This window comes from Protomyctophum parallelum (genome assembly GCF_964188405.1).
Source record: "Protomyctophum parallelum genome assembly, chromosome: 10".
Taxonomy (NCBI): Eukaryota; Metazoa; Chordata; class Actinopteri; order Myctophiformes; family Myctophidae; genus Protomyctophum; species Protomyctophum parallelum.
Window position 1 is genome coordinate 41,790,156 of NC_139704.1, and position 25,284 is coordinate 41,815,439.

Here is a 25,284-nt window from a genome sequence, read left to right on the forward strand (position 1 = left end):
GACCTCAAGAGACGGCTATTCGTAGTGGAGTCAAGTTAGTATACTGTTGTTTGTAGTACGGGGCAGAGACATGGACACTATCATTAGTACTGCAGTGCTGTAGTACAGGGCAGAGACATGGACACTATCAGCACAGTAGGAAAGGGCCCTGGACGGCTTCTACACAAGAATGCTACGAATGGCAATTGGTGTCACATGATGGGTGGACCATAGCAGAAATGGGACCTCTACGGGGACATACCAAAGACATCACAGACAAGGTCAGAGAGAGAAGTATGAGGCTGCTGCGTCTGGCTATCCAGAACCGCGGTGAAAGCAAGCTGACACTGTGGGAGCCAAATCAGCCAACTAGTCCACAGCCAGGAAAGCAAAGAGGCGCACCACCTCCATCATTTTTGGATACACTGCATCGCGACAGCGGAGTTAACAACACTGCAGAGCTCATGTCTGATCCTAGAGCGCAGCGATTCAGGAGTCGCAAGTTAGTCTTGGCTCTCTCCAGGTCGTCCTCAGACGAGCCCTCCATCGTCGCTTCCAGTCATCCCGGTTTTCCATACATCTGGCCAGCTCGTTGGTGCTAATGTTTTCAAAACTTAACCCATTTTGGACGGGAACCCCTTTTGGTGTTTTAAACATTATGTTATAATTTAGCTATTGAAAAATAGCAGATCCACAAGCTGATCTACAAGACCTTAAAGCTCGTAGCGCGCCACTCGGTGGCGCGCTACGAGCTTTTAGGTCTGCTATTTTTGAAAAATCGTGAAAATATTTATTTCAGAAAACTGGAGGATTTAGAAGATTTTTTTTTTTAATTTCGAGGTCAGGCCTAAATGGGTCAAAAACTACCTAAGAGTCAGGATTTTGTCAGCTCATAAAGCTTGCATTGTCTGTAAGGAAGACATGCACTGATCGGCTACTTGCTACTATATGCATGGGTACAGTGAGTAAGTAGCACTAGCATATTGTTATACTGAAAAACTTACAGTTCATCAAACACCCCGAGGCTTGAAACCAGCCCAGTTAGTGGGCCTTAATTGACAATGATGAAGCACAGGCATACAGCTAAATAAGAGCTGCTGCAGGAGAGAGCTACCGTATGGGTCAGACAGAGAGAGAGAAGAGATATTACATTTCTATATTATTTGGTGTTACTGAGACAGATGAGCTACAGACACCGTAGGTAGGCAATATGATGCATTGGAGAAGGGGACCTGGCAGATGCATACAAAATCCTTCTTTCATAAATATTGAATAATGAATCAAGTCTGGAAGCCGGAATCATAAAAATCACACCCATGTGAAGCGAGGGGCGCTGTTACTACCAATGTACTGTATATATACACACATCTTTTATGACGTAATTATCAGACAAAACAAACATGGACAAAAACAAACATTAAACTCTGTTCAATGTTAATGGAATTTAATGTTTTTGCATCTTTGTTTGTCTTCATGTTGCCAACTCTTTGTGCTGTGCTTTTATGCAGCTGATCATGTGTGCGTGATATTTTTACTGTATTTATCCATGCCAGAGGAAGGAGTTTGGGGAGATCTCTTGGCATCCATCCGTGAAGGCTGACATATCACGGCAAGGCTCTGCTGCCCGCTCTGCTCTGTTCTGATTGTCCTTGGAAGCACGACTACCGGTACTTGGCTTTGCCATTGCCAAGCGGCAAGCCACAGTACAGCGGATACGGTTTTTGTCCCAGTGGCTGCATGGCCTTTGTGTGTACAGTATGTGTGTTTTGTGTGTGGGCGACAGTGGCTCAGGACTCAGTAGAGTGGTTGTCTTGGAATTGGATGTTTCCCAGATCGATCTCTATCTCTTTCTGACTTCATGAAGTGAGAAATTCACTGAACTCCTACAGTAGCTACTCGCGATGAGTGAAGGTGTGAAAGTGAATGTGTATAGAGCGATATGGGGTCTGCACTAGTTGACTAGAAATGTGCAATATAAATTAAGACGGTATAAATAAATTGCATTTGAGAGTCTATGTGGCTAAGTGCCAGTCAAAGCTGGGGCCATTAGGGTCTGTCAAAAATGTTGCAGAGCTCTGTTTTGGGAGCAGATTGTAATGCATAATATGAGTTTCAAAAAGGTAATTGTCAAAAATTTGCATAAATTCCTCACTTTGTCATTCAAACCTGTATTTACTCTCGAAAGACATTGAGGTCACCCTCATTTGCAGTGTCGTCGAGATACACATAATACAACATTTAAAAGCAATAAACAAAAACAGAACAGCAACATTTCCTCATCGTGTGATGTGGCACGTATGTTTAAAAACAGCTGCAGACACTTTGGGGTACGTCTGCAATCAAAGATTTTAATTTAACCGTATGTTATGGGAGAACAGATCTTTAAGCTGTAGGTCATTCCACGTGGTTGGGGCACTAAAACAAAAGGCTGTTAATTTTCCCCAACTCTGTGTTTACATTTGGGACCTTTAGTGTGAGCCTCACTGCTGTTGAGGATGGAAGTATCATGTAAGAAATAGAACGCAGGCGTTTGTCAGAGGGAAAACGGGTTAATTCTGATAGCAGCCCAAGTAGCTACATTTTCCCTTCATTGTCAATGGCGTTATAAAACAAACATTGAACTAAAAACAGCCATTAAACCAGGAAGGGCTAGCACCCCTCAATAATATGTAAAAGAAAATAATTGTATTCAGACAGCCAGCAATAAGTAAAATGTTGTCTCTGTGACACATCTAGGGGCCACAATCTGCATTCAAGGATGTTAAGAAAGAAAGAAAGAAATAAATAAATAAAGAAATGTATGAGCAGGCATTAGTCACCAACGCCCTCTCCAGCTCCTGCATTTTCTCAAGAGACACGTCTGAACCACACTTGAACCCATGTCTCGTTTCCTCCCTCATTTATCTAGGCAAGGTGACTCAAATCTATTTATTCTCTTTTCCCTCGACCCCCCCACCCTCTCTCTGTCCCTCTGTTGCTCAGATGGAGGATGTAATAGCCCGCATGCAGGAGGAGAAAAATGGAATCCCTATCCGCACAGTGAAAAGTTTTCTATCCAAGATACCCAGTGTTTTTTCAGGTAAGTTTCTTGCTACTGTATGTACGTACAGTATGTCTGTGCCAAGAAATCATTGGACGCATTTAGAAATATGTCTGCTTGCATATCAGACGGACACAAAAGTATCATTAAGAGGGCGTTTGGTTGGAGCAGGGTTACAGTAGTATGAATTATAAAAGGTATCAAGTTGCATTAACTGAAAACAGCAGCAATTAGGTATCAAAGCGAAAGTTCAAAATTTGCAGTTTCAGTTTCCAGTCCACTACACTGACTTACACAAACATTACTAATGTCACAGCACTTAACACAACTCTGGGAAACATGATCATGCTAATACATGGGTTAGGGTCAAGTCTGCGTTATGAGCCTACCTGTTGGCTTGCTCAACTGGCACCGATCCAAATATGTCCGTCACTTGGTCAGCTGTGGTCCAAGTCCAACACTGTTTAGTATCCAATACTCCATTGACATTATTACATGTGGACAATAACTTGCAGGAAAAAGTGCAAACTGTTCTCCATTGTGACTCTCAAACATTTCTCTCCCAACTCCAGACCGACACCTGTTTCGAATAGACTCCCTAAACACCCTGGCACTCCCCCTTTCAAACTGACACCTGCTTGGTGACTAGGTAAGCCCACTCCCCTAGCCTGACAGCCATGTAGACCAGCCAGGAGGGAGATGGTGCACTAGCTGTGAGATTGGATTAGTGTCTAGCAACTTAAAACCAACGCCTATAACTTTCATTTTTCACACCTTCATTCTGAACTGCACATTACTAGCCTGATTATCAGACTGTAGAGAGTGGGCGGGGTCTTTGGGCTGGATCCAGGCTAGCACTGTACATTACAGGAACTTGTGATTCCACAGTGATTTATTAAAACGGATTGTGGTTTTGGGAGAATTGCATTAATGCAGCAATCCAAATGTTATTTTAAGCAATTTAACACATCTGCAGTGGTTGGAGGTGGACTTTCTACACTTCCATGGAGCATTTTTGATCCTGGTGTTGGGTGGTGTGACACCTAGGCCTATTGGTTGAGTAGCCCTGCCTGAATCTCTTAAGAACAATCTCGTCATCTCCCATGGCCAAGCAGGGATGATGTATCTCCCACATGAGGAGGTTGCATGGGTTCCCATACCAGCTGGCTAGGACATGAAACCTACAGATTGTAGAGCTTTTTTTTCTATTTCTTGAAAGTCATCAGATTTCCCTTTAATGGCTAAAGTCAATTTCTCTAGTGCAAGACAATTTGACAGGTTCTTAAGTTTGTACCATTGCTTGATGTCTGGGTTTTTCCAAAAGTGTGCAATTGTATGTTTAGCCTGTAGAAATTTCTCCCAAGGGAGTCCAATAAAGACAACCTTGAACCTTGAGAAGAGAGTAAGTAATCATACTCTTCTTTTTACTATTAACTTTGAAGTTATTAGGAAATATACCCAAGATACACAGTTGTGGACAAATAGGAATATCCTCTAGATTGTAGAGCTTTAGATAGCTTGAGTAAAGTCAAAGTGCCTCCGGATGCATCAGTAATACGGTATGGCATCGCAATGGTGACAGCTAAATGTATGTTGATATCATAATGTGTATGTGATTTGAGTGGAATTCCTGGAACATTGACTGGAGTGCTCCACACCTGAGGGAACAAAAATGTGTGCAATTGTGCACTCTCACATCATGTCTGAGTGCGATAGCATGCTCTCTCTCTCTCTCTCTCTCTCTCCCCTTTCCCCTCTTTTTCACGCATGTTGGCTTGTGCTGGTGTACCACTCAGAAATCCACAAGAGACTAGGAAGAATTGTCACATTCATTCAGAAGCAGGGGAAGACATGTCTATTTTGTGAACCCATTAAGACCTGAGGCCGGTTCTACAAATTCCTTCTAAATCTGTAGTTTCAAAATGTATTTGGCCTCGGAACCCACATCTGAAAATGTTTTGTGCCAGGGAGCCCCAGAAAAGATTTACATTAAAACACATATATAAAAAATATTCAAAATTGTCCAAACATTTTCAATATCTTTCGAAATAATTCAAAAATATGTTCAAACTCGCAGCACGGCACGAAGCCATGCGTTGTGATCTTGTATATCAGTTATTTTTGAAGACCACTGTTCTAAAACCACTGTTCTAAATCCTAAGAATTTTCTGAAAAACGTATGTTCCTAAAGCTCACACACACACACACACACACACACACACACACACACACACACACACACACACACACAGAATCGCGTGATTTTAATCAATCTGGACTGGAGAACAGGCTTGTTAGGGGATTACCGCACACATCTCATTTAAGCTCTATCCTTGAAATTGGGTCATCACATTACATCACGGAAGTGTGAGAATGGGGGTTGTATTAATGATACTAATCCCCAGAAGAACCCAACTAGTTATGCAGTCCATGTTCACTGTAGCTGCTTCCATTAACAGTTTCCGTGCCGCGAATGGATTATTCCAGGTTAATGTCGCTGCCGTATCGGACATACCCGCCTTTTGTTTTATGTGTTTAATCCGCCGTAATGTAATGAATCAAAAGAAAATCCGTCTTCGTCGCGGAGTATGAGACTGGATGGCTTCGCTGTGATGACGAAACCGGAAATCGTCACATGCTGTGGGCTGCTAGGGCTTCTGGGAAATTGAGGCCAATGGAAATGCATTGGTTGCAACGCCTCATTGAAACCAATCTTGTGTGCGTCTTCCGGGTGCACCAAGATGGTGGATGCTACACACAGATCATAACAAACCACGGGAGCTTTTTATGATGGATTTTCGCGGATTAAAAGCCCAAATAATTCAGCGTATGCTCTAAAGGTAATACAACAATCTCGGCAGTGAAGGGGGGTTGATTAAAATGCGGGTTAATCGTAAAAAACAGTCAAACTGTTAAGACAGCTGCGATCCCCTCATTAATCTGCACAGTTCATACTGTACGTATGCAAGAGTTGATACACAAAGTTATGTTGTGTTTTTTGAGGAAGTTGTGTGTAAGTTTTCACAGAGACTGTTTACTGTGTACACAGTAAATGTCCTGACTATGAAACTTGTATATTTTGGGATACTGGCAGCCGTTAGTGGGTATAGAGATGCCTTGGGTAATTAGAAGGATTCCTGAGACACTGAGACACTTAACCCTAACAACTCTCCCCTATCTGAGCAGCCATCGGCTGGGTGAATCTGACACGGAATTACTAAAAAATATATTATAATAAAATAATATTAATAAATACAGCTCACATACAAAGAAAGCAAAATTCTAAATTGCTTTCCACCTGCAAGCAGCCTCAGAGAAACTAAAACTAAACTAGAACTGCACTCTGTCGAGTGCATACTTGCTTGTTGCACACTAGTAGGCCATAAATGGCCAACTAGTGCGCAAGCAGAGCGCGCATGTAATCTTTTCGCCCGCTGTAAACTGCAGTGTTAAATGACTGAGCTTCTTGCGATATTATAACTTAGTTTTTGCATATATAATTATATACTTAGATATATATTTAATTTTGCAAACCACACTAATAGTAATAATTATGGTAACATTTTTGACACGTTGTGACTTTTATACATTCCAGAATCATAATGTTGTATTACATACGTCATTACTGAGAGCAGTTATACAATATCTATATACGTATATAGGCATATACTATATACGTATATCTATATACTCTATACTCTATACTGTATAAAGTGTGTAGTTGTAAGTTGATTAGCGGTATTCTGTGATCGGCCTGGTCCAAAAACCGTGACAGCAAAAAAACCGTTCCGCCATTTCAGGACCCCCCCAGAAAAACATCAAATCTGTGCCCGTATTGCTGGACCAATGATGACGAAATGACCATATTTCTTACGTCATCATTTAGAGCTAGTCATACACGTAGGCATATACTATATACGTATATCTATATACTCTATACTCTATACTGTATAAAGTGTGTAGTTGTAAGTTGATTAGCGGTATTCTGTGAAAATGAAATGAAATGGCGGAACGGCTGTCACGACAAATGGACCAGGCCGATCACATTACTTGCGCGCTCTGCTTGCGCAAGTAATTATGTTTCTACTAGTTTAAAGTGCTACTCTTACGTATGTTATTTGCTGCTGGGGGAAAATGAAAAATAAACAAGAATCCTATTGGATATAACGTGAGTGGTGGTATTCTTTTCTATGGACTCTCCTAGTTAAAAGACAGCATAGATTCATACAAGAATAAAATAGGTAGTGCAGAAAAGTACTCTGAATTAAAGAAATTTAGAAAATTAGAATTATATCATAAAAATAAGCATAGCCAGATAAAAAAATTACAGACTCGGAAAGGCAACGAGTTCCAGACAAGGACATACACTGCTAGAATGATAGAGAGTGTCTGTATTGTTGTGAAGTGCACAGAGACCCCTTGGGGTGATGTTGCACTATAAATAAAAATAAACTGAACTAAACTGAAACTCTGTCTCACCATGTGAGCATGGGACCTTGTACTGTTCACACTTTTGGTGCATCTTCCCAGCCTCCAGTCGCCTACTCACCTGTCAACATGATAGACAGCGATAATAGCTTGGATGGTAATTTTAGCCAGAACACCTATGTCAAATGTTGCGTGAGGGTATAGCATACCCACAGGGCAGAACATTGTGACGTGAATATGACTAATGCTTTTGACACTTTGATTTCTAGATTAATTCATTAATGAATTCATTAATGAATTCATTAACCTTAACGTGGAGTTAGTAACAGTGTGGAGAGCAGCTGAAAAAGTGTGCAAGATTGATTTGAAATGGAATTTGCTTTCCCCAGTGTTCAACAATGATGGTTTGCTTTTAGATAATCGTCCTATTCGTTTTCCCAGATGGAGTTCCAAGGGGATTTATACTTTGGGTGATTTATTTGATGTCAATGGTTAACTTGCCTGGTAACTCTTTCTTTTTCTATTTACAACTGAGAACTGCCATGAGGACTTATGGAGTTCCATGGCAGACCCCCCTTGCAATGCACCCTTTGCATAGACTTATCTGTGATGTTAGATCAAGAGGTTTTGTTTCCATATTGTATGATTATTTATTAGAATCTAGTTATGGGACCTTGCTTGAATGACATACCAAATCTAGATCCAGATTGGAGCTGGGATACAGTGTGGTCTAATGTTGTGCTGTCTTCTAGGAATCCTGATCATCAACAAATTCATCTAAATTGTGTTCATCGGACGTACTTGACCCCCCGTAGATTGTGTGCTATGCGGATTTTAAATAATCACAACTGCACTTTCTGCACTCCAACACCATAGGTACATTCTTTCATATGGTGTGGGAGTGTCCGAGTGTCCTCACATTTTGGAATTTGGTTGCTGCTAATCTTTCAATTATTCTACAAATTAACATTACACCCTCCCCATCTCTATTCTTATTAAACGATGTATCCCAATTGCCATTAAATAATACCCATATTCGTGTCTTCTTTGCTGGCGTAACGGCCGCAAAGAAGATGGTTGCTTCGCACTGGAAACCACCTCATACATTGACGTTTCGCCAATGGGCTTTGACCTTTCTAGATATCATCTATATGGAATTGTCTACAGCAAGATTGCACGGAGCGAAAGAAGAAAACATTGATATTTGGTCTGATATTGCAGATATGGTTAAGAAAATGATTTAGTAATTATTTATTTATTTTTCCCTATTGCACAGTGGTAGGAGTCCTGACAATTTGTGACATCTTTGGTCCCGGGGGCGGTGCCGTGTCATTAGTCAGAAGGTTCATTGTTCCGAAATGACTATCCCTATCTCTAACCCTAACCTAAACCTAACCGCAAGCACGGGAGCAAACCTAAACCTAACCGCAAGCACGGGAGCAGTGCATGTTCGGACTAACGGGACTTCGGATCTATGGGTAGTTCCCCCGGGGGCAGGGGTGGGTGGGATTGTTTCTTTCTGTGTTCCTTTCTTTTGCTGTTGTGTTATTTTTATGTGTTTTGTTTTCTTTCTTTATTTCATTCATGATGTTAACATGTTCTATTGTGATTTTTTGTCTAAAATAAAAAACATTTGATAACAAAAAAAAAAAAAAAACCTTAACGTGGAAAATTGCGCACCGGAAAAAAATCTCTTCAAAAGATAATAATGTGCGCCCGCTGGCCTAGCGGTCCAGGCGCATGCCACATACAGGCTCTGGCCTGACAGCGCGCCTTGTGTTCGAGTCCCGTTCACGACGACCTTTGCTGAATGCCTCCCTCTTTCCAGTCCGTCTTCACTGTAACTCTCAATAAAGGCATAAAAGCCCAAAACAAATCTGGGCCGAGGTGGACGGGTGGGAAATTTGGTATAGTCTTTTTCATTGGCCTACAATATTGTCTATAGGCCTATACATACATGCATGGATCCACTTGCTGACTGGCTGTCAGTATTGAGCATTTTTATAGGGGTTTCTTGTGACCCTACCATTAACATCCTATGGTAGGCAAAAATGTCAAACTTTCCTTTTAGCATGTGACATGTCAAACTAGGGGTTTTTCATGATTCTGAATCCATTTCAAGCATTAGTTTTGCACAAAATACACTTCTTGGGCTAAAAACAGTGTATAGCACAGGAAATCATCGGTAAGTCCGCTCGATGGCTCTGCCTAGCGGAGGAACTATATTGGAGTGATCCAATATAGTGCTACATAACCACAAAACAGACTGCTGCATCTTAGAATTGGCTCAGACAAATTATGTTGTTATACAACGGGTACTTTGAGCATGCCCTTGGCCACTATGCCACTATGGACATTTGTATTAATGGGGTAAAGCCAAGGAGAGGTGGCTTGGAGGGGGTGTCGGAGAGTATATCTGGCACTGGATGGCCTATTATCTACCCACACGGTGCTCGACGAGAGGAGTAGCATGCAGTAAGCTATAATGAGTTGAGGTGGGCAGGGTCAGGAGGAGATGCAACTGTTTTGCCTTCCATTTCCATTTTCATGCAATAAGTTATGTTTGGTTATATCTTGACTCAGTGATACATATTTAATTTTCTCTCGTTCCAGGTTCAGAAATTGTGCAGTGGATGCTCAAGAATCTAAACATCGAAGACCAAGGTAACGTACCAGCGGAGAGTCAAGTTTTCATTTGAGCCCAGGCCGTAGCATAACGGTCTGGGCACCGGACTGGTGATCCAGTCGCGGTGTGCCGCGGGTTCGACTCCCGAACCCGACACGGCCTTTACCGCATGTCATCCCCCCATCTCTCTCCCGTTTCCTGTCAGCCTACTATCTGTCCCTTAAAAAATCAATAAAAGGCGTAAGCCGCAAAAAAATATCTAAAAAAAAAAGAAAAAAGTTTTCATTTGAGTGAGATGAACAATCTTAGCTTATACTCTGAGATGTTCCTTGTCTCTTTTCATAACCTTTGTAGCGAAAAGGCCTTGTGCACTCCTACAAGGACAGGTGCGTCGGAGCCGGCAACCAAATGCCAATCATGAGAAGAAAAGGGTCCCGCACACTGTCTTTCACTTATAGAGCAGTAGTTTCATTAGATGACAACGTTTCTGTCTAAACGACCTTGAAGGTCGTTTAGACCGAAGGAGGTGAAATGATTAATAATCCACTAAATAAAGGCTAATCAAATAATCTGTTTAGTTTATATATTTTAAGTTGAATAGTAAGGCAAAAAACTCCTCACCCTGAGATACTGGAGCTTGAACAATATTAGTTTACCAAACTGATCAACTATCTACACCCTCTGATCTGTGCACATTCTCTTTAAGACAGAGACCTTCTAGGCAATATATCCAAACAAAAGACTGAGAAGAGTCAATAGATGTGCCCTAATGAGGAATATATGTCATCCAACCGAGAGAGAGGATAGGCCTGTCCAACAGAAAACACAGAAAACTAGATAAAGTGCCAATCGGCACAGGTCTCCACCAGGATTCTTCCTCAGCCTAGTGGGAATATGCGTGCACAGTTTCATCGCAATCGGACGCTGCCGAGTTGTGGCCATTTGCTACTCCTGAAAACTGTAGGAGCCAATCGTGGCCAATCAGGATGGAATATGAGAAATCAAACAAACCTGTGTTGATCACATGACTATGGAGATCATGTGTACCGATTTGCGTGAAATTTTGATAAAATCTGAAGGAGTAATAATAGAAAATGTGTTTTACATATGTGGGCCTCCTGGTGGCGCTATAAAGAGCAGATGTGAAAAATTCCAGACAAAGGTTTTTCCTTGGCCTCTAGGGAGTTGGCATACAAAGTGATCCACAGATTCGTGCAGTTAGAGGTAAAAACACTTTTCGGCCAGTTATAGCGCCAACTTGAGGCTGAGTTGAAATTGTTCATGTGGCATTTCGTCCTCGGCCTAGTGGGAATGTGGGTGCACAATTTCAAGGAAATCACGCGATGTGTTCATGATTTGCAGCATTTTGTTTGAAACTGAGCACTCCTGTGAACTTTGGAAGCCAATGTTAACCAATCAGGATGGAGTCTGAGAAATCTGAAAGACCGGTTTCGTTGAATGGCTGTAGAGAGACTGTGTACCAATTTGCGTGATGTTTGGACAAAATCTGTAGGTGTACTGTGCAAAAAGTTGTTTTGCACAAAGCGGCCTCCTGGTGGCGCTATAACAGGCCGTTCTGGAAAGTTTGGGGCAGAGGTTCATCGTTGGCATCCAGGGAGTGTGTGTGCAAAATTTGGCATCGACCGGGTTAACGGTGGCCGAGATTAGCTACTAACGGACGGACACACACACACACACACACACACACACACACGGACGGACGGACGGACGGACGGACGGACGGACGGACGGACGGAGTGCAAAACATACTCTCCCCACATGCCTTCGGCCTGGTGGAGACAACTATTGTAGACTGCAATATGCCAGTCACACATTTGATACTCCCTCCTCATCACCCACAATAAAAACATTCATGCTATTGGTTCTCTTTCCCCTGGAGAAGGCGGTACAGAGCTAGCCATGATAGAACACTGAGGCAGGCAGATGCCAAGTCGTTCATTAGCTTGCCCTTGACCTTTGTTAATGGTGATTGAGAAAGCCAGCATGACAACATCTTCACTGTGCTACCGTCTGGGTCTAAAGGTCCTGCATGGCTGGCAGCTCAGTCCTAGTGATTTGCTGCGCTGTTTTAACCACTTCACCTTGGCTTCCGGTCGTGAGTGGAACATTTTCCATATCAAGCACTGAGCAGTGAGCCAATCCTTAACAATGGTGGCCACATGATGTGAACAGTTTAGATCTTTACTGATGTGAAGCCAGAGGAACCTGAAGCTACAGTATACTCACTTATCACGGCAGCCCCGTTGAGATTGGCACGTGCTCCCTAGAGCTCCCAGTATATGGCGCAGTGTGGACATCAACCTAGTGGCCATCTGGAACAGTGATGGACTGTTTATACAAAGTGTACAAATTCTATGGAAATGAAAAGGGTAAGGAAAGTAACCTGTGCATGAACAACTCCATGGAACCAAATAGCATTTCTGGAGTGATGCTGGATTGAAACTCAACTCTGGATTGAAACTCAATCCAGCACATGAGCGCCCAAACACAGGTTCAATTGAGGGCCACAGGTCACATACTGTATCTGGCATCAGTTGGGGAAGCCTTTTAATAAGTTTTAATTTAATAACTCTGTGATTGTCAAAAATAGATACAATGCATAATTGTGAGCTATTGTGAGGGAGGGGGGGGGGTGGGGGGTTGAATATTCTCTCTCTCCTTTGAGCAGTCGGTCCTCTCTTGCTGCAGGGATCTAGGTCTGGTGATGAGTTTATACAGTAGTGTCCAGACCAGGAACCCAATAAACTTGAGTGCGTGCGTGCGTGAGTGAGTCTTGTCATTTCATTTGTAAGTAACATAGTGTTTGATTGTTCTTGCTCTTGATTTATTGAAAGGATGTTTGTGTGTGCGTACTGTATGTGTGTACACAATGTGTCTGTCACTTTTCGTTTATGTATGTGTACATTCCAGTGGCGTGTCTGTGTGGTAGAGGGTGATTCACACACATTAGTGATGTATTGTTCACACATAGCTGACTCAACATCCCTCTGCAGTTCCTTTGTGTGCATGTACAGGTGCGTGCGTGCACATAATGTGCATCCCTGTATGTTGTGTTCATGGCATGCCTGTATTTTCTCTTCCTCCCTCTCTCCTTGATATGAATTAAGGCCCATTTGATAAGATTTTCTTAATTTATTTTTCATCTCTGGAAACCCAAACTACACTGTAAAATCCTCAAGTGTTAATTTAAATCAGGCAGTGTACACATTGAACCGAATGGACCGTGGCTATTTGTGCTTTTATTTTTTACTTTTTATTGAATTTTAATCAAACATACATGTAAACGAAACAACTATGACAATTGACAGTACATACAACAGAAACAAAACAAGACAATATACATATAATACACACAAGGGGAGATATCTGCCTCTCTTCTCTATTGATGATCATAGTACCCCAAACAGGTGCATCTGCTGGCTATTTGTGCTTTTCTATTCTTTCTCTGTTGATGAATTGAATACATAAACAGCACGGAGGTACAGTAAAATACTTGGGCTGTCCTGTGGGACATGTTTCCATGCTGTTTCCATGGACCATGGACAGTCCAAGTATTTTACTGTACCTCCGTGATGTTTAAGTTTTTGACTTTTGACAAGTCACTCAATCAATCCCAAAAAAGATTTATACATGAAAAAGGTTGAATGTGGTTATCACTACCCCGGGAGTCCCTGGAACATCCAGACCCCCTGGAATGCGGCCAGGGGGCTGGAATATGCCCAGGCGGCTGGGCCCCCGGGCCGTTTCCGGCAAGCCGCCCCGCCTGCGTCCGAAACGGTTGAGAAATGGTGAAAACCAACCAAGCTATTTTCTTGCTCAGACAGGGACAGACCCAGGGACCCAGGGACAGACCCAGGGACCCAGGGACACACAGCTCTGTAATGGAGTGGTTGCACCACTCAAAAATAAGGATCATCTTTTTTTTTATGTTTTCTGCAAACAGTCAATAAACAGACTGTCGCAACTCCATTGGCAATACTTGCAATACTTGCAATACTTTCATGTCAAATACTGTATACTGTATAGGAAAGGTTATAGATTGCCTTGCAGAAATCAGATAACTCCTTGAGGAATGCTAAATATTATGAAGTGATATATTAATAGTAAAGGAGTAGAAAAAAAGTAGGAATTTTATTGTAAGTCTATTTTTTCCTATAGTAATGAAGGCATCAATTATACAAATTCTAAATGATCCCATCATCTTATCCTACAAGTAACTCTGCGGTTCTACGCTCTCCCACTGCAGCGTTTCATTTGATAACTAAACTGCCTTCCAGCCTTCCAGGTTAAACATTTGTATCTAAGTCTGAGGTGATGGACTGAGGTTTTGCACCTGCACTAGCAAAGAGAGAGAAAAACATTCAGTCATTCTAATGGCTAGCTTTGTTGTCGATGTTCTAAGTTCATGGCCACCAATGGATTTCTCCATCTCTCTCTACACGCTATTGCGTCTATAAAAATAACTATCAAGTTTTAAAGAGAGTCAGGATGTTCTTGAGCATTGTCTCGGGGGTTTAGATATTGTTATTGGTTCCTGGCCCAAAAATGTGAAACACAAAAAAATAAAGATAGACAGACAGTACAGAATACAGAAAATGGAGATACAGATGGGAGTAGAAAGACTACCAACTAGAAAAAGTGCCCCTCCCTGCTACCAGGATAATAGCATTTGTGATGTTTGGAGTAATATATGTAGAAGTAATATATAAACAGATGTGTGTTGAACACGTGACTGTAGAGATATTGTATACCGATTTGCGTGATGTATGGATAAAATCTGTGCTATGACAGGCCTGGATGCCAAACAAAGAGGTTCGTCTTCGGCATTCAGGGAGTGGGTGTGCACAGTTTGGCATCGTCCGGGCCAAACTGTGCAAAACATACTCTCTCCTCATGCCTTCGGACTGGTGGAGACAATAATCTAAATAAGGAGTAAGCAGGTAGTCACGCACAGGGATTAGGAGAGGAGTACCAGAACCCCAAGTATACTACTGAAAGAACCCTTTGTTAGCGGGGAATCAGCAGTAGCATTTATGTGGTTTAATCAGCATGATGTACTTAAAAGAATGGTATTCCATTTGTCTACTGTAACATTCCTGTATAAGTATAGTCTGTGACCAGGATCCTATCTAGTGTTTCCGTAGGCAGCTCGTTGTACACCCGATATGATGCTAGTATGACGCAAAGACTTACACCCAATCCAACCCTTGATGCTGAGTACCAAGCAGGGAGGCATGATTATAGGTACCATTTTGCAGTCTTTAGTTTGACCCAAATCTCAGGACACGCAGACATGGACAGACTAATGATTTCGCAGATTTGGCTATAGGACAGCAGGTCACTCTGACCACAAGGCGACAATGTATCAATACTGTACAGAGCAATGTTAATTGGTCCCAGTGATTTGTTTTCCATCATATAAACCTTCAACTATGACTGAACGTAATTATGAGGGAAAACCTTTGGACTGATTTAACTGAAATGCCACCTTTCGTACCACCTGCAATTATACGATTGAATGATTACAGCCTGAAGGGCCAATGGAATTCATATACAATACAACCATGGATCAGCATTTGCTGAAGACAAATCATTTCAACAAATGTGAAGCTCTTACAGTATATATGTCTAGTTCATATTTCCGTAACGCAGATAAAACCTCAAAATCTATAGCTCTGTTCATCATAGAGATGGGTATGACAGACATTAGGTGCTGTTCCATTAAGCCTTTGCAAAAAAAGGAAGCGTATATTCATTAAGTCGAAAAAAGCTAAGCAAATTGTCGGTGTTTCCATTAAATTGATAAAATGCGCATATGAAATAAGTTCATGAAATATGCAGTAGGTAGGACTGTTTTGTCAGTAAAGTGAGGCTCATGTAAAGTAGTCCTAATCGATGTTCACACCATTGATTTGATGCGCTTTGTGCACGCTCTCAGTTTAACGGACGTGACCCCATATAGCCTACTGCGCTGTAATCTGATCCCTGGTCAGCGGCTGACCGACCGTCAGACAGTCAGCGGGCATCTGCTGCTTTCACAGTATTGACACCTACAGTCAAAGAACGTACAAAGAACGATTTGTTGTGTAATGCTTGTCTTAATATATTCGGGGCACATGTAGCCATTATGTCGCGGGTCTCGATTGGAGCATACTGGTCGTTTATACTGTAAATTGATTGATTGCAGCTGCAAACAGTTGTGAATAACTTGTTTCATCGGCTATAGCCTAGCCTACACGTTTAGGTTGCTTATCTTATGCAATGAATATGTATATAATATAAGAATAGATGAAGCATATTGGAACGAATATAGCCTGCAGGGACCCAGGCAGCTAGGTAAAGTTTAATCCACTACTCGGTTGTGTGTGTGTGTGTGTGTGTGTGTGTGTGTGTGTGTGTGTGTGTGTGTGTGTGTGTGTGTGTGTGTGTGTGTGTGTGTGTGTGTTGCATCCATACAGTAGCGATCCAGATATCAAAATGATCGGAGCGCCCCGATCAACTCGGGGGGGATTCAGACTTCATAAGTTCATATGGGATCTTTGAACACACTACACAATTATTAATCGGACGGGTCGGGTAGTAGTAAATTGGGACCTTATATGTATCCACAACATCACTCCCTCTCCCTCTCTAGCCACCCTTCACTCCACTGCCTCCCCATCGTTTTTATATTTTATTTTCCAACTGTTCAAAAGCGATATAATGCTAGTTCAATGCTTTCTAATTAGTGTTTCCATACACTATTTGCGTATTTTCCTTTTTTCGAAAAAGCCAGAATCCGCCACCTTCAAATGGAGACTTATTCGCATTTAGAGGCGTTTCCATCCAGGAGATGCGTAATACCCTTAATGCGCAAAAAAATGGCTTCATGGAAACACACCTATACTGTCTAGGCTTTCATCTAAATGACACAAATACAATTTAGATTTCTTTAAATATATAACATGGCTTAAGAAATGTAATCGCATTATATTTGGCCATGCTCCAAATATTTGGGTTTTTTGGCAAGCCCCCGGCAATACCTTCTGTTCAATCTGTGGGATATTTTCCCTGAGGGGTCTCAGGTCTACCTTTCTTGGCAGCCGGATATATACCTTTTGCGCAGCATGTCTTGCACAGAAAATGGCAGATCTACAAACTCACAACATGTCATAGCGTGAGTCTGTGTGACGCGCTGTGAGCTTGTAAATTAGCCATTATGTTTTGTGCATTATGCTCATCATCACACTTCGCTGTCTGGATGAATGAATGGCTGTTTAATGGCCCTTAGATCCAGCGGTGATAAAAGCGCTCGCCGATGCCTTCCCGAGCATTTCTGAATATCTAGCAGATTAGATTTTTGACTCTCTCGCCAACTGACTACAGTATGAACGGGGTTGTGGCCGCACACCGAGAAGGTCTGTATTACAGCCAATGAGAGCACAGGACAGCTGTGCCCACAGACAGAAAGTCTGTCTGTTTGTCTGCATCGATAGATCATAGATGATAATATTTAACCTTTATTCCGTGGGTAAATCCAGGTGTCATACATATTGGTAGCTATTAGCTTAATATTGCTGTTATAGTCTATATAAAACCAACGCATCTCACTTGAATAATGTTGATAAAACCTCGGAATCTACACTGCAGTGCAAACATTTGAACCATGTGCACTCTCTCTCTCTGTGTGTGTGTGTGTGTGTGTGTGTGTGTGTGTGTGTGTGTGTGTGTGTGTGTGTGTGTGTGTGTGTGTGTGTGTGTGTGTGTGTGTGTGTGAGAGAGGGAGAGAGAGAGAGAGATTTTGAAAAGGAAGAGAGACTGAAGAGTGATTATAAAAAGAAATGAGAACAAATGGGTGAAATAATTTGGGGTCAGGAAAAAATATTAGTTTAAAATAAACTATTGACAAAATGACAGGGATATTCTAAGTAGCATTATGCCATGCTCACCTATAATGATCCCCAAAACAGGAATGTGTCTTGCGCATGTATCATGGGATCCTGCATCTACATGAGTCAAAATGAATTGGAATAAAAACGCACGCATGCGCACACGCACACACACACACACACACACACACACACACGCACACACACACACACACACACACACAGTACATTGGAGCAGAGAAGTAGAGTATTGTATTTATGAGTAAACATATATGTAATTATAAATGTATGGGTCATGGTTTATCCATGTTCCTATAGGCCAATCTGGCCTAGAGAGACCTACAGAAGGTATAACAAATCTGAGGGGTCAGGAACGTGTGTATGAATATGTGCGCATCAGTGAATATTAATGTACACTTCATGTGTTTGCAATATACACATGTACAGGGTTGTCGGTTTGTGTGTGCGTGTTTGAGTGTGTGTGTGATACCTGGGGTGCATTTCTCATGCGCTCTCACCAAGACAGTCTACAGTCACGAACAATAGAAAGGACTGTGCTTGTTTGTTCCAGTGGAGGCGTTGCACCTAGGGACCCTGATGGCTGCCCATGGCTACTTCTTCCCCATCTCAGACCACGTGCTCACTCTGAAAGATGACGGCACTTTCTATAGGTTTCAGGTAAGAAACGCTCAATCATGTAATGATATTCTTGTCATGGCAGAAAGTGACGGCGTAGCCTGTCTGTAGAAGTATCAAAGGATATACAGTATGGTAATCTGAGCATTAGTGTCAGTTGCTTTACACAAATAATGTGGCTTTTTTGAACTGTTAAGAGCGGGAAAGCAACTGTGTCATTTTAGATTTGAATCACTTTAACCATTACTTTATACTTTGCTTCTCGCCCTCAGGCGTCTTACTGGATATAATATACTGATACTCTATGTGTCATGATGTGGTTCTGGAGGTGTAGGACGAACAGAACGAACCAGGCACAGGCAGAGGAGTGAATTCAAGTGGTTTTGATACTCAAAAACACACAACTAGGACATAACTAGGACTTGGAATAACTAACTAGGGAAACACAAGGAACTGACCACATCAATCACGACGACGAACTGACAAGGAGCTGAAAACACTGGGGCATATATATAGACAAGACTAACTACACACAGGTGAACTGAAACACACAATCAACACTGGGATAGGCTAACAGGCAACAGAACACATGTGGCTAGGGTTACACTAATACAGGGAGGTGAGACAAGGCAGGAGACGGCAAACAAGGCAGACAGGAAACACTAGGAACAAAACTACAAAAAATAAGGTACAGAACATAAATACAAGTAATAAGTCCCAAAACACAAACAAAGTCCAAGGCGAGGGCAGAGGAGCGTACCGTGACACTATGTTGTAGTAACAGTGCAGGGAGAGCAGCTGGCATAGGGTGAAAATAATTGAGATATTCCTTTAATTTGGCCTTTTTAAAAAAGTAAAAAAGTTGACAAACTTGGTTGCCTATATCCCTGTTTTAAAGCAAAAACTCAAATCTGTGCTTCTGAAGGTCCCTGCATGGAACAAACAATTTTGAGATTGACCCCCGCAAATACATAATAATAATTGTGGGGGTCCTTCCTTACATGAAAAAGTTTGAGAATCACTGATATAGAAACATACGTTTTTCAGAAAACTGATATTTGCAGAATCTGCCTCAGGTCTTAATGGGTTAAGCAAGTTTATTGTATAAACTGGCACACTATAAGGCCACGGTACAACTGTTGTCAGGCAGCAGAGCAGGGTAACCTACTTTACACGAGGCTTTGCTATTTTACATACCAGTCTAAATTATTCCACAATATATATTCAATGGTGAAGACATAATTGCATGTTACTTTATGTTTACGAATGTTGTGTTAATGTTTTATGATACACAGTGATACATTCCAGTGAAAATTAGCAGGCGATAATTTACACATTTACTGATGTGTCTCAGGCAGTCTTACAGTTCCATAATATACACTGTTATGACACATAGTATTACTAGGATGAACAGCTCGAGCACCACCAAGCTCTACTGAATCGCCCGAGGCCCAAGGGGTGTGTGTGTGTGTGTGTGTGTGTGTGTGTGTGTGTGTGTGTGTGTATGCTCCACACGCACGCACACCAGGCTACACTTTCCTCTTAACATCTTATTTAATCACATTCAGTCAGTATAATGATGCCCATAGATGGCTGTGGGTCTTCACTGAGTGCTCACCCAAAAGCACACTGATGATATTTTAGCTTTTTATTATTCCACCCATGTTTTGTCTCCAACTACTTAAAATGCCAATCAGACTTTACAACGGTTCACCTTTTAGTGGTCTGTGGCAGTTCTTTTTTTTAATGTTTTAAATATTTGTTGAAAATATTTCACTCAATCTAGTCTTTCATATTTTCACTTAGAAACTTCATTATAACTTTAAAATGTTCAGCTGCAATTGGAATAGAATAGATCTTTCTAGTGGTAAGAATTTTCAAATCCATTTATTCTTGCACCTTTTTTGCAGTGCTTGAGGATAGGGATGGCCCCCCATCCGATTCCGATCATGTTATTTTGAGCATCTGCCGATACCGATTTTTCCCGATCCGATATCAATATTTTATAGAACACGTTTATGCCATATTATCACAATAGTACAATATCCCAAATCACAGACAATATGGGATGGGATGTCCCGATCACGCTTTTTGGCTCCCGATCCGATTCCGATCATTTAAAAATGACTTCCGATCACCCGATCCGATCGGGACAACCCTACTTGAGGAACATCATATGCACGTTCCAATGTATTTTAACAATATACAGTAACAGACTAAATAGAGACACTGAGCCCAATCAGTACATGACACATGCTGCTTTACAAAACACAGTTCAACAACACATAATATTCCACCAACACTGTTTTCACGATTGTTAACACACAAAAAAAGTGCACAACCTTCACTTCATGTAATCCCTCAACACAATTTGCACTACATCACACTCCCTTATCTGCATTAGACTCAGACTTTCCTTCTTTACACTCCGATGTCAATTACACATCACCTTGTTGTCCAAACACTACACACAATGTTCAGTTGTTGCACACACTTCTCACGTAAAATCTCAAAGCATCAACCTACAACACACAAATATTCAAATCTCTAAACATTCAGGTCTTTTGAGCAATTTACTGTCTGGGACAATGTGAGCTTCCACTGGGCTGCTCAAGTGCGTGAGTGGTTCCTTCCAGGACCATATTCTCGTTTCCTGAAATTTATCTGCTGTTTTGACTATGAAAAAAGTAGCTACCGTACACTTGAAAAAACTGCTCATTCTCCAGAGACACTGGCTACGTTTACATGGACAGTTAAATCCCCTTTTCATTCAGAATAAAAGTTAAATCCTATTAAAAGTTGTCATGTAAACACCTACAAAAACTTAAATCGGAATGAAAATGGCCAATCTGATTTAAACTTAGATCTGATGTAACTGACCGGATTATTCAATTTTTAAATTGAAAACAATTGTGGACTCATGTAAACACTCATTCGGATTTAAGTTCATTCTGGTCTTTCTGTGCATGCTTGTTTCCATGTAATTGGTATGGCTATATTATGCTCTTGTTTTGCGATTAATTATAAGAAACTAGACATGTTTAATTTCACATCTCTGAGAGAAAGGCTACAGGATACATCAAATATAAAGTAATATGGCATAAAAGTGTTTTTATATTATTATTATTATTTTGTTTTACCTGAAATGTAGTGGAGTAGAAGTAAAAGCATTGGAAATTTGAAATACTAAAGTAAATGTACTTATTTACTTTCCACCACTGGACGTAAACATATCCGCCCCGCCCCCTATCCAATCAGAAGCCTTCCCAGCCCCAAACCTGATGTGGAATGAAATAATGGGATTTAAAAGTATTGTCCATGTAAACACTCATTCGGAATGACCATTTCCCATGTAAACACGCAGCAAAAAACTTACTTCTGAATTAATTCATTCTGAAGTTTTCATTCTGAATGAAAAAGCCCTCATGTAACCGCAGCCAAAGTCATTCATATGATGTGTACCATTTGATTGTGTTTTGCACTTCATTGTGCTGGTAGTGTGCAGCAAATGCTTAGTTGTGCGTACGCAATGAATGATATGTATGTGTGTGTCATTTGAAAATACTGTATGACTGTGTGTACCAAATGAAAGCACGAGTTCCATTTTGGGAACAGTTAAGAGATTTGATGGCAAAGAGTCATCATGGAAAAGGAGTGTCAGGGTTTAGCATTTTGTGTGTTAGGTTTTCAGTTTTGTGTGTGCAGTTTTGAGAATGCCGTTAGGTTGTGAAAAACGTGTGTTAACAATAGTGAAAAAACTGTAATAATACACTCCTCTTTTTTCCCCAGACTCCTTACTTTTGGCCATCAAACTGCTGGGAACCAGAAAACACAGATTACGGTGAGAGAGAGAGAGAGAGAGAGAGAGAGAGAGAGAGAGAGAGAGAGAGAGAGAGATAGAGAACCCTGAAGGAGTTAAGATAAGTTAGCAACAGAGCAGTCCCTTTTGTGTAGAGAGATACAGTATGATACTCTGGTCTAATCAAACACACATGCAGTGGCCCATTGCACAGAGAGATGAATTAATTACATTTTACTGTCTGTTTTATATGTCTCAAAGCTCCACATTCTAATTAAATACAGCTGATTACACAAAACTTTAGTGTAATCAGCTGGGGGGAGGGGGGAGGTTCTGGTATCCTATAGTTCAACAAACCGTTTTTTATTTCAATAGTAATTAGACTGATGCTACATTCTTAATTACCTGATTATCTCTGGACAGGACCGTCTGCTAAATGCCTAATTTAGGCATTTAGCAGACGGTCTTAATCCAGAGTGATTTACATTCGCAATAACAAAAAGCATGGCATACATCACATATACTGTACTGTATAAAAAAGTTATCATGAAACATGCGTAAGCTGCGTAAGTCTCGAGTACCACAGCAATATATATGCCCAGCTCAACCCTCTCGTCCAAATATGGCCACTTCGGGTTGCAAAGATGTGCTGCTAGATATTTCGTTTGTTCTTAAATTGTAGGAGATTAACGGATAGTAACGGATAATTAAAGATGTGGGCAAATTAAGGCCTGTGTGTTAGGGATTCGGGAATGTCTTTGTATCACGCTTTTCGAAACAAGGTTACTCAGACCCCTTTTCCACCGGTTGGTTCCCAATGGGAACCGGTTCAGTTCTTTTTGGTTTTTAGTCCATGAGCCAGAGCTCCAAAATTGGTGGGCAAACTATACCCTATATTAAATTGTTTATAGGATCAATACAAGTAAATTAATACATGATAACCCTTCCACAGTAGTAGCTTTTTCATGTTTTTGATTATTTTGCATATTTTCCTACATACTGCCTCATTTGCATATTTAAAAATGTTAAATTTGTAATACAATAAATCATTGTCTTCGTGTAAGTACTCAATTGGGGGAGTTTAATGGTGATAACAATCTAATATAGGTATGGTTTTGCCCACTCAATTTATAATTCACGTTTCAATTTTGGAGCTCTGGCTCATGGACTAAAAACCAAAAAGAACTGAACCGGTTCCCACTGGGAACCAACCGGTGGAAAAGGGGCCAAAGTGATTTACAAAACAAGGATAAAAAGAGAACGCCCTTGCTTAATTTGTCATGCATGTGGAGGGGTGCATGGCAGGCATGCACACAGTCACACACACTTAGGCACACGTGGAAAAACTGAAAAACATATACTCCCACACACCTGCTTGCATATGCAAACATTAAAATATGCGCACGCGCGCGCGCGCACACACATAGAAATGTCTATTTGTATGTCTCTAAATGTTTGTATGTCTTTAAATGTTTTGATGAATTGAACAATGTGGACCCTGTTGTAAACAAGTGTAATGCTTAATTGGGTCGTCCACTCACAGTTGACAGTCTTTGTATTGAGTTTGTGCTTAAAATGTACTGTAAATTCTACAAACTGTTAATAAATATTTCAATCAATCAATCAAAAACACACACACACACACACACACACACACACACACACAAAACTGAGCTCAGGTTGTCTGCATCTCCTGACTCTCTCGCTCTCTCACTCTCTCAGCTGTTTACCTCTGCAAACGAACGATGCAAAACAAAGCACGACTGGAGCTTGCAGATTATGAGGCGGTGAGTAAAGCAGGTCTTTAGAAACATATGTTTACTGTATATATATCTATATCTATATATATCACTAAGCTGGTGTTTTTCTTTTTTTCCCCCCCCTTATCCTAGCAGGGACCACTGCTGTGTGTATTTATATACCCTTTAGACACAAGACACAAGACACGTAATTAACCCACATGTCTGAAAAGCTTTTCACTTTTGTCACATTTTCAGGAGAGCTTAGCAAGACTACAGAGGGCATTCGCCAGAAAATGGGAGTTCATATTTATGCAAGCAGAAGCACAAGCAAAGTAAGCGTTTGTTGAGAACCACTGAATGTTCACACGGCAGACAGTTTCCTCTTGTGTCACACTTAGATGGGGGAAAGAAACACAACCCTCTGATATATGACCAAAATAGCCATTGTGTGAACATGGTTATTACATGGTTATTATGAATCAAATCACGATCATATTGTATACTCCTAATGCTAACATTGTGTAATGCAACATCAAATGCGAGGTGAATAGCGTGATGGAGTACATGCTATGGATAATAGTCATCTTATTATCGAGCTAATTAAGCGTTGCGTTAGTTGGTGCAGACATGGCAGTCATACGTGCACCCAGCTGTCAGCCTGCTCAAAGTGTTTCTAATCAGCCAAGCTTTTCTACACACCAATCACAGCCCCTTTCTCACAACAAGGTGGTCCATTTAAATATGGCTCCCTCCTACACTGGATCTCTGCTACTCGATGGCTGCCACTCACACTGCTTCTGGCAAAGCTTTGCCTCCATGCACCTCTAGTTTAGTGTCTTGCATGGCTCCAAAGTTAAACCCAAAAGGTTAATCTGAAATTCAATATATTCTAAAGTTAAACAGAATTTCAATGTTTGTATGGCTCTCGACTTAAGCTTTGGCCCCACTCTTGTATACCCATTGGGGGTTTCTGGCTGCATTGCATCCCCTGATTTAGCGTGAGACGTTCCGGTTTATTTAATAAATGTCTATCTATGTCTCAGAGTGGACAAGAAAAGAGACAAAATTGAGAGGAAGATCCTTGACAGTCAAGAAAGAGCATTCTGGGATGTGCACAGACCTGTGGTGAGTGGCACCTTCCTCCT

At 41.2% G+C, this 25,284-nt stretch overlaps 1 protein-coding gene across 1 annotated transcript in view; it reads left to right on the forward strand.

The window, feature by feature from the left end:
* LOC310865834 (regulator of G-protein signaling 7) overlaps window positions 1-25,284 on the forward strand; it is a gene marked incomplete at both ends in the record, with an annotated part of 91,654 nt that overhangs the window by 52,547 nt on the left and 13,823 nt on the right. Inside the window, 7 exons of the mRNA XM_083775044.1 lie at window positions 2,962-3,058; window positions 10,061-10,111; window positions 18,534-18,640; window positions 22,388-22,439; window positions 24,120-24,184; window positions 24,395-24,471; window positions 25,183-25,264. Of these exons, the coding sequence (XP_083631170.1) occupies window positions 2,962-3,058; window positions 10,061-10,111; window positions 18,534-18,640; window positions 22,388-22,439; window positions 24,120-24,184; window positions 24,395-24,471; window positions 25,183-25,264 (531 nt within the window). The remainder of the gene's footprint in view (window positions 1-2,961; window positions 3,059-10,060; window positions 10,112-18,533; window positions 18,641-22,387; window positions 22,440-24,119; window positions 24,185-24,394; window positions 24,472-25,182; window positions 25,265-25,284) is intronic.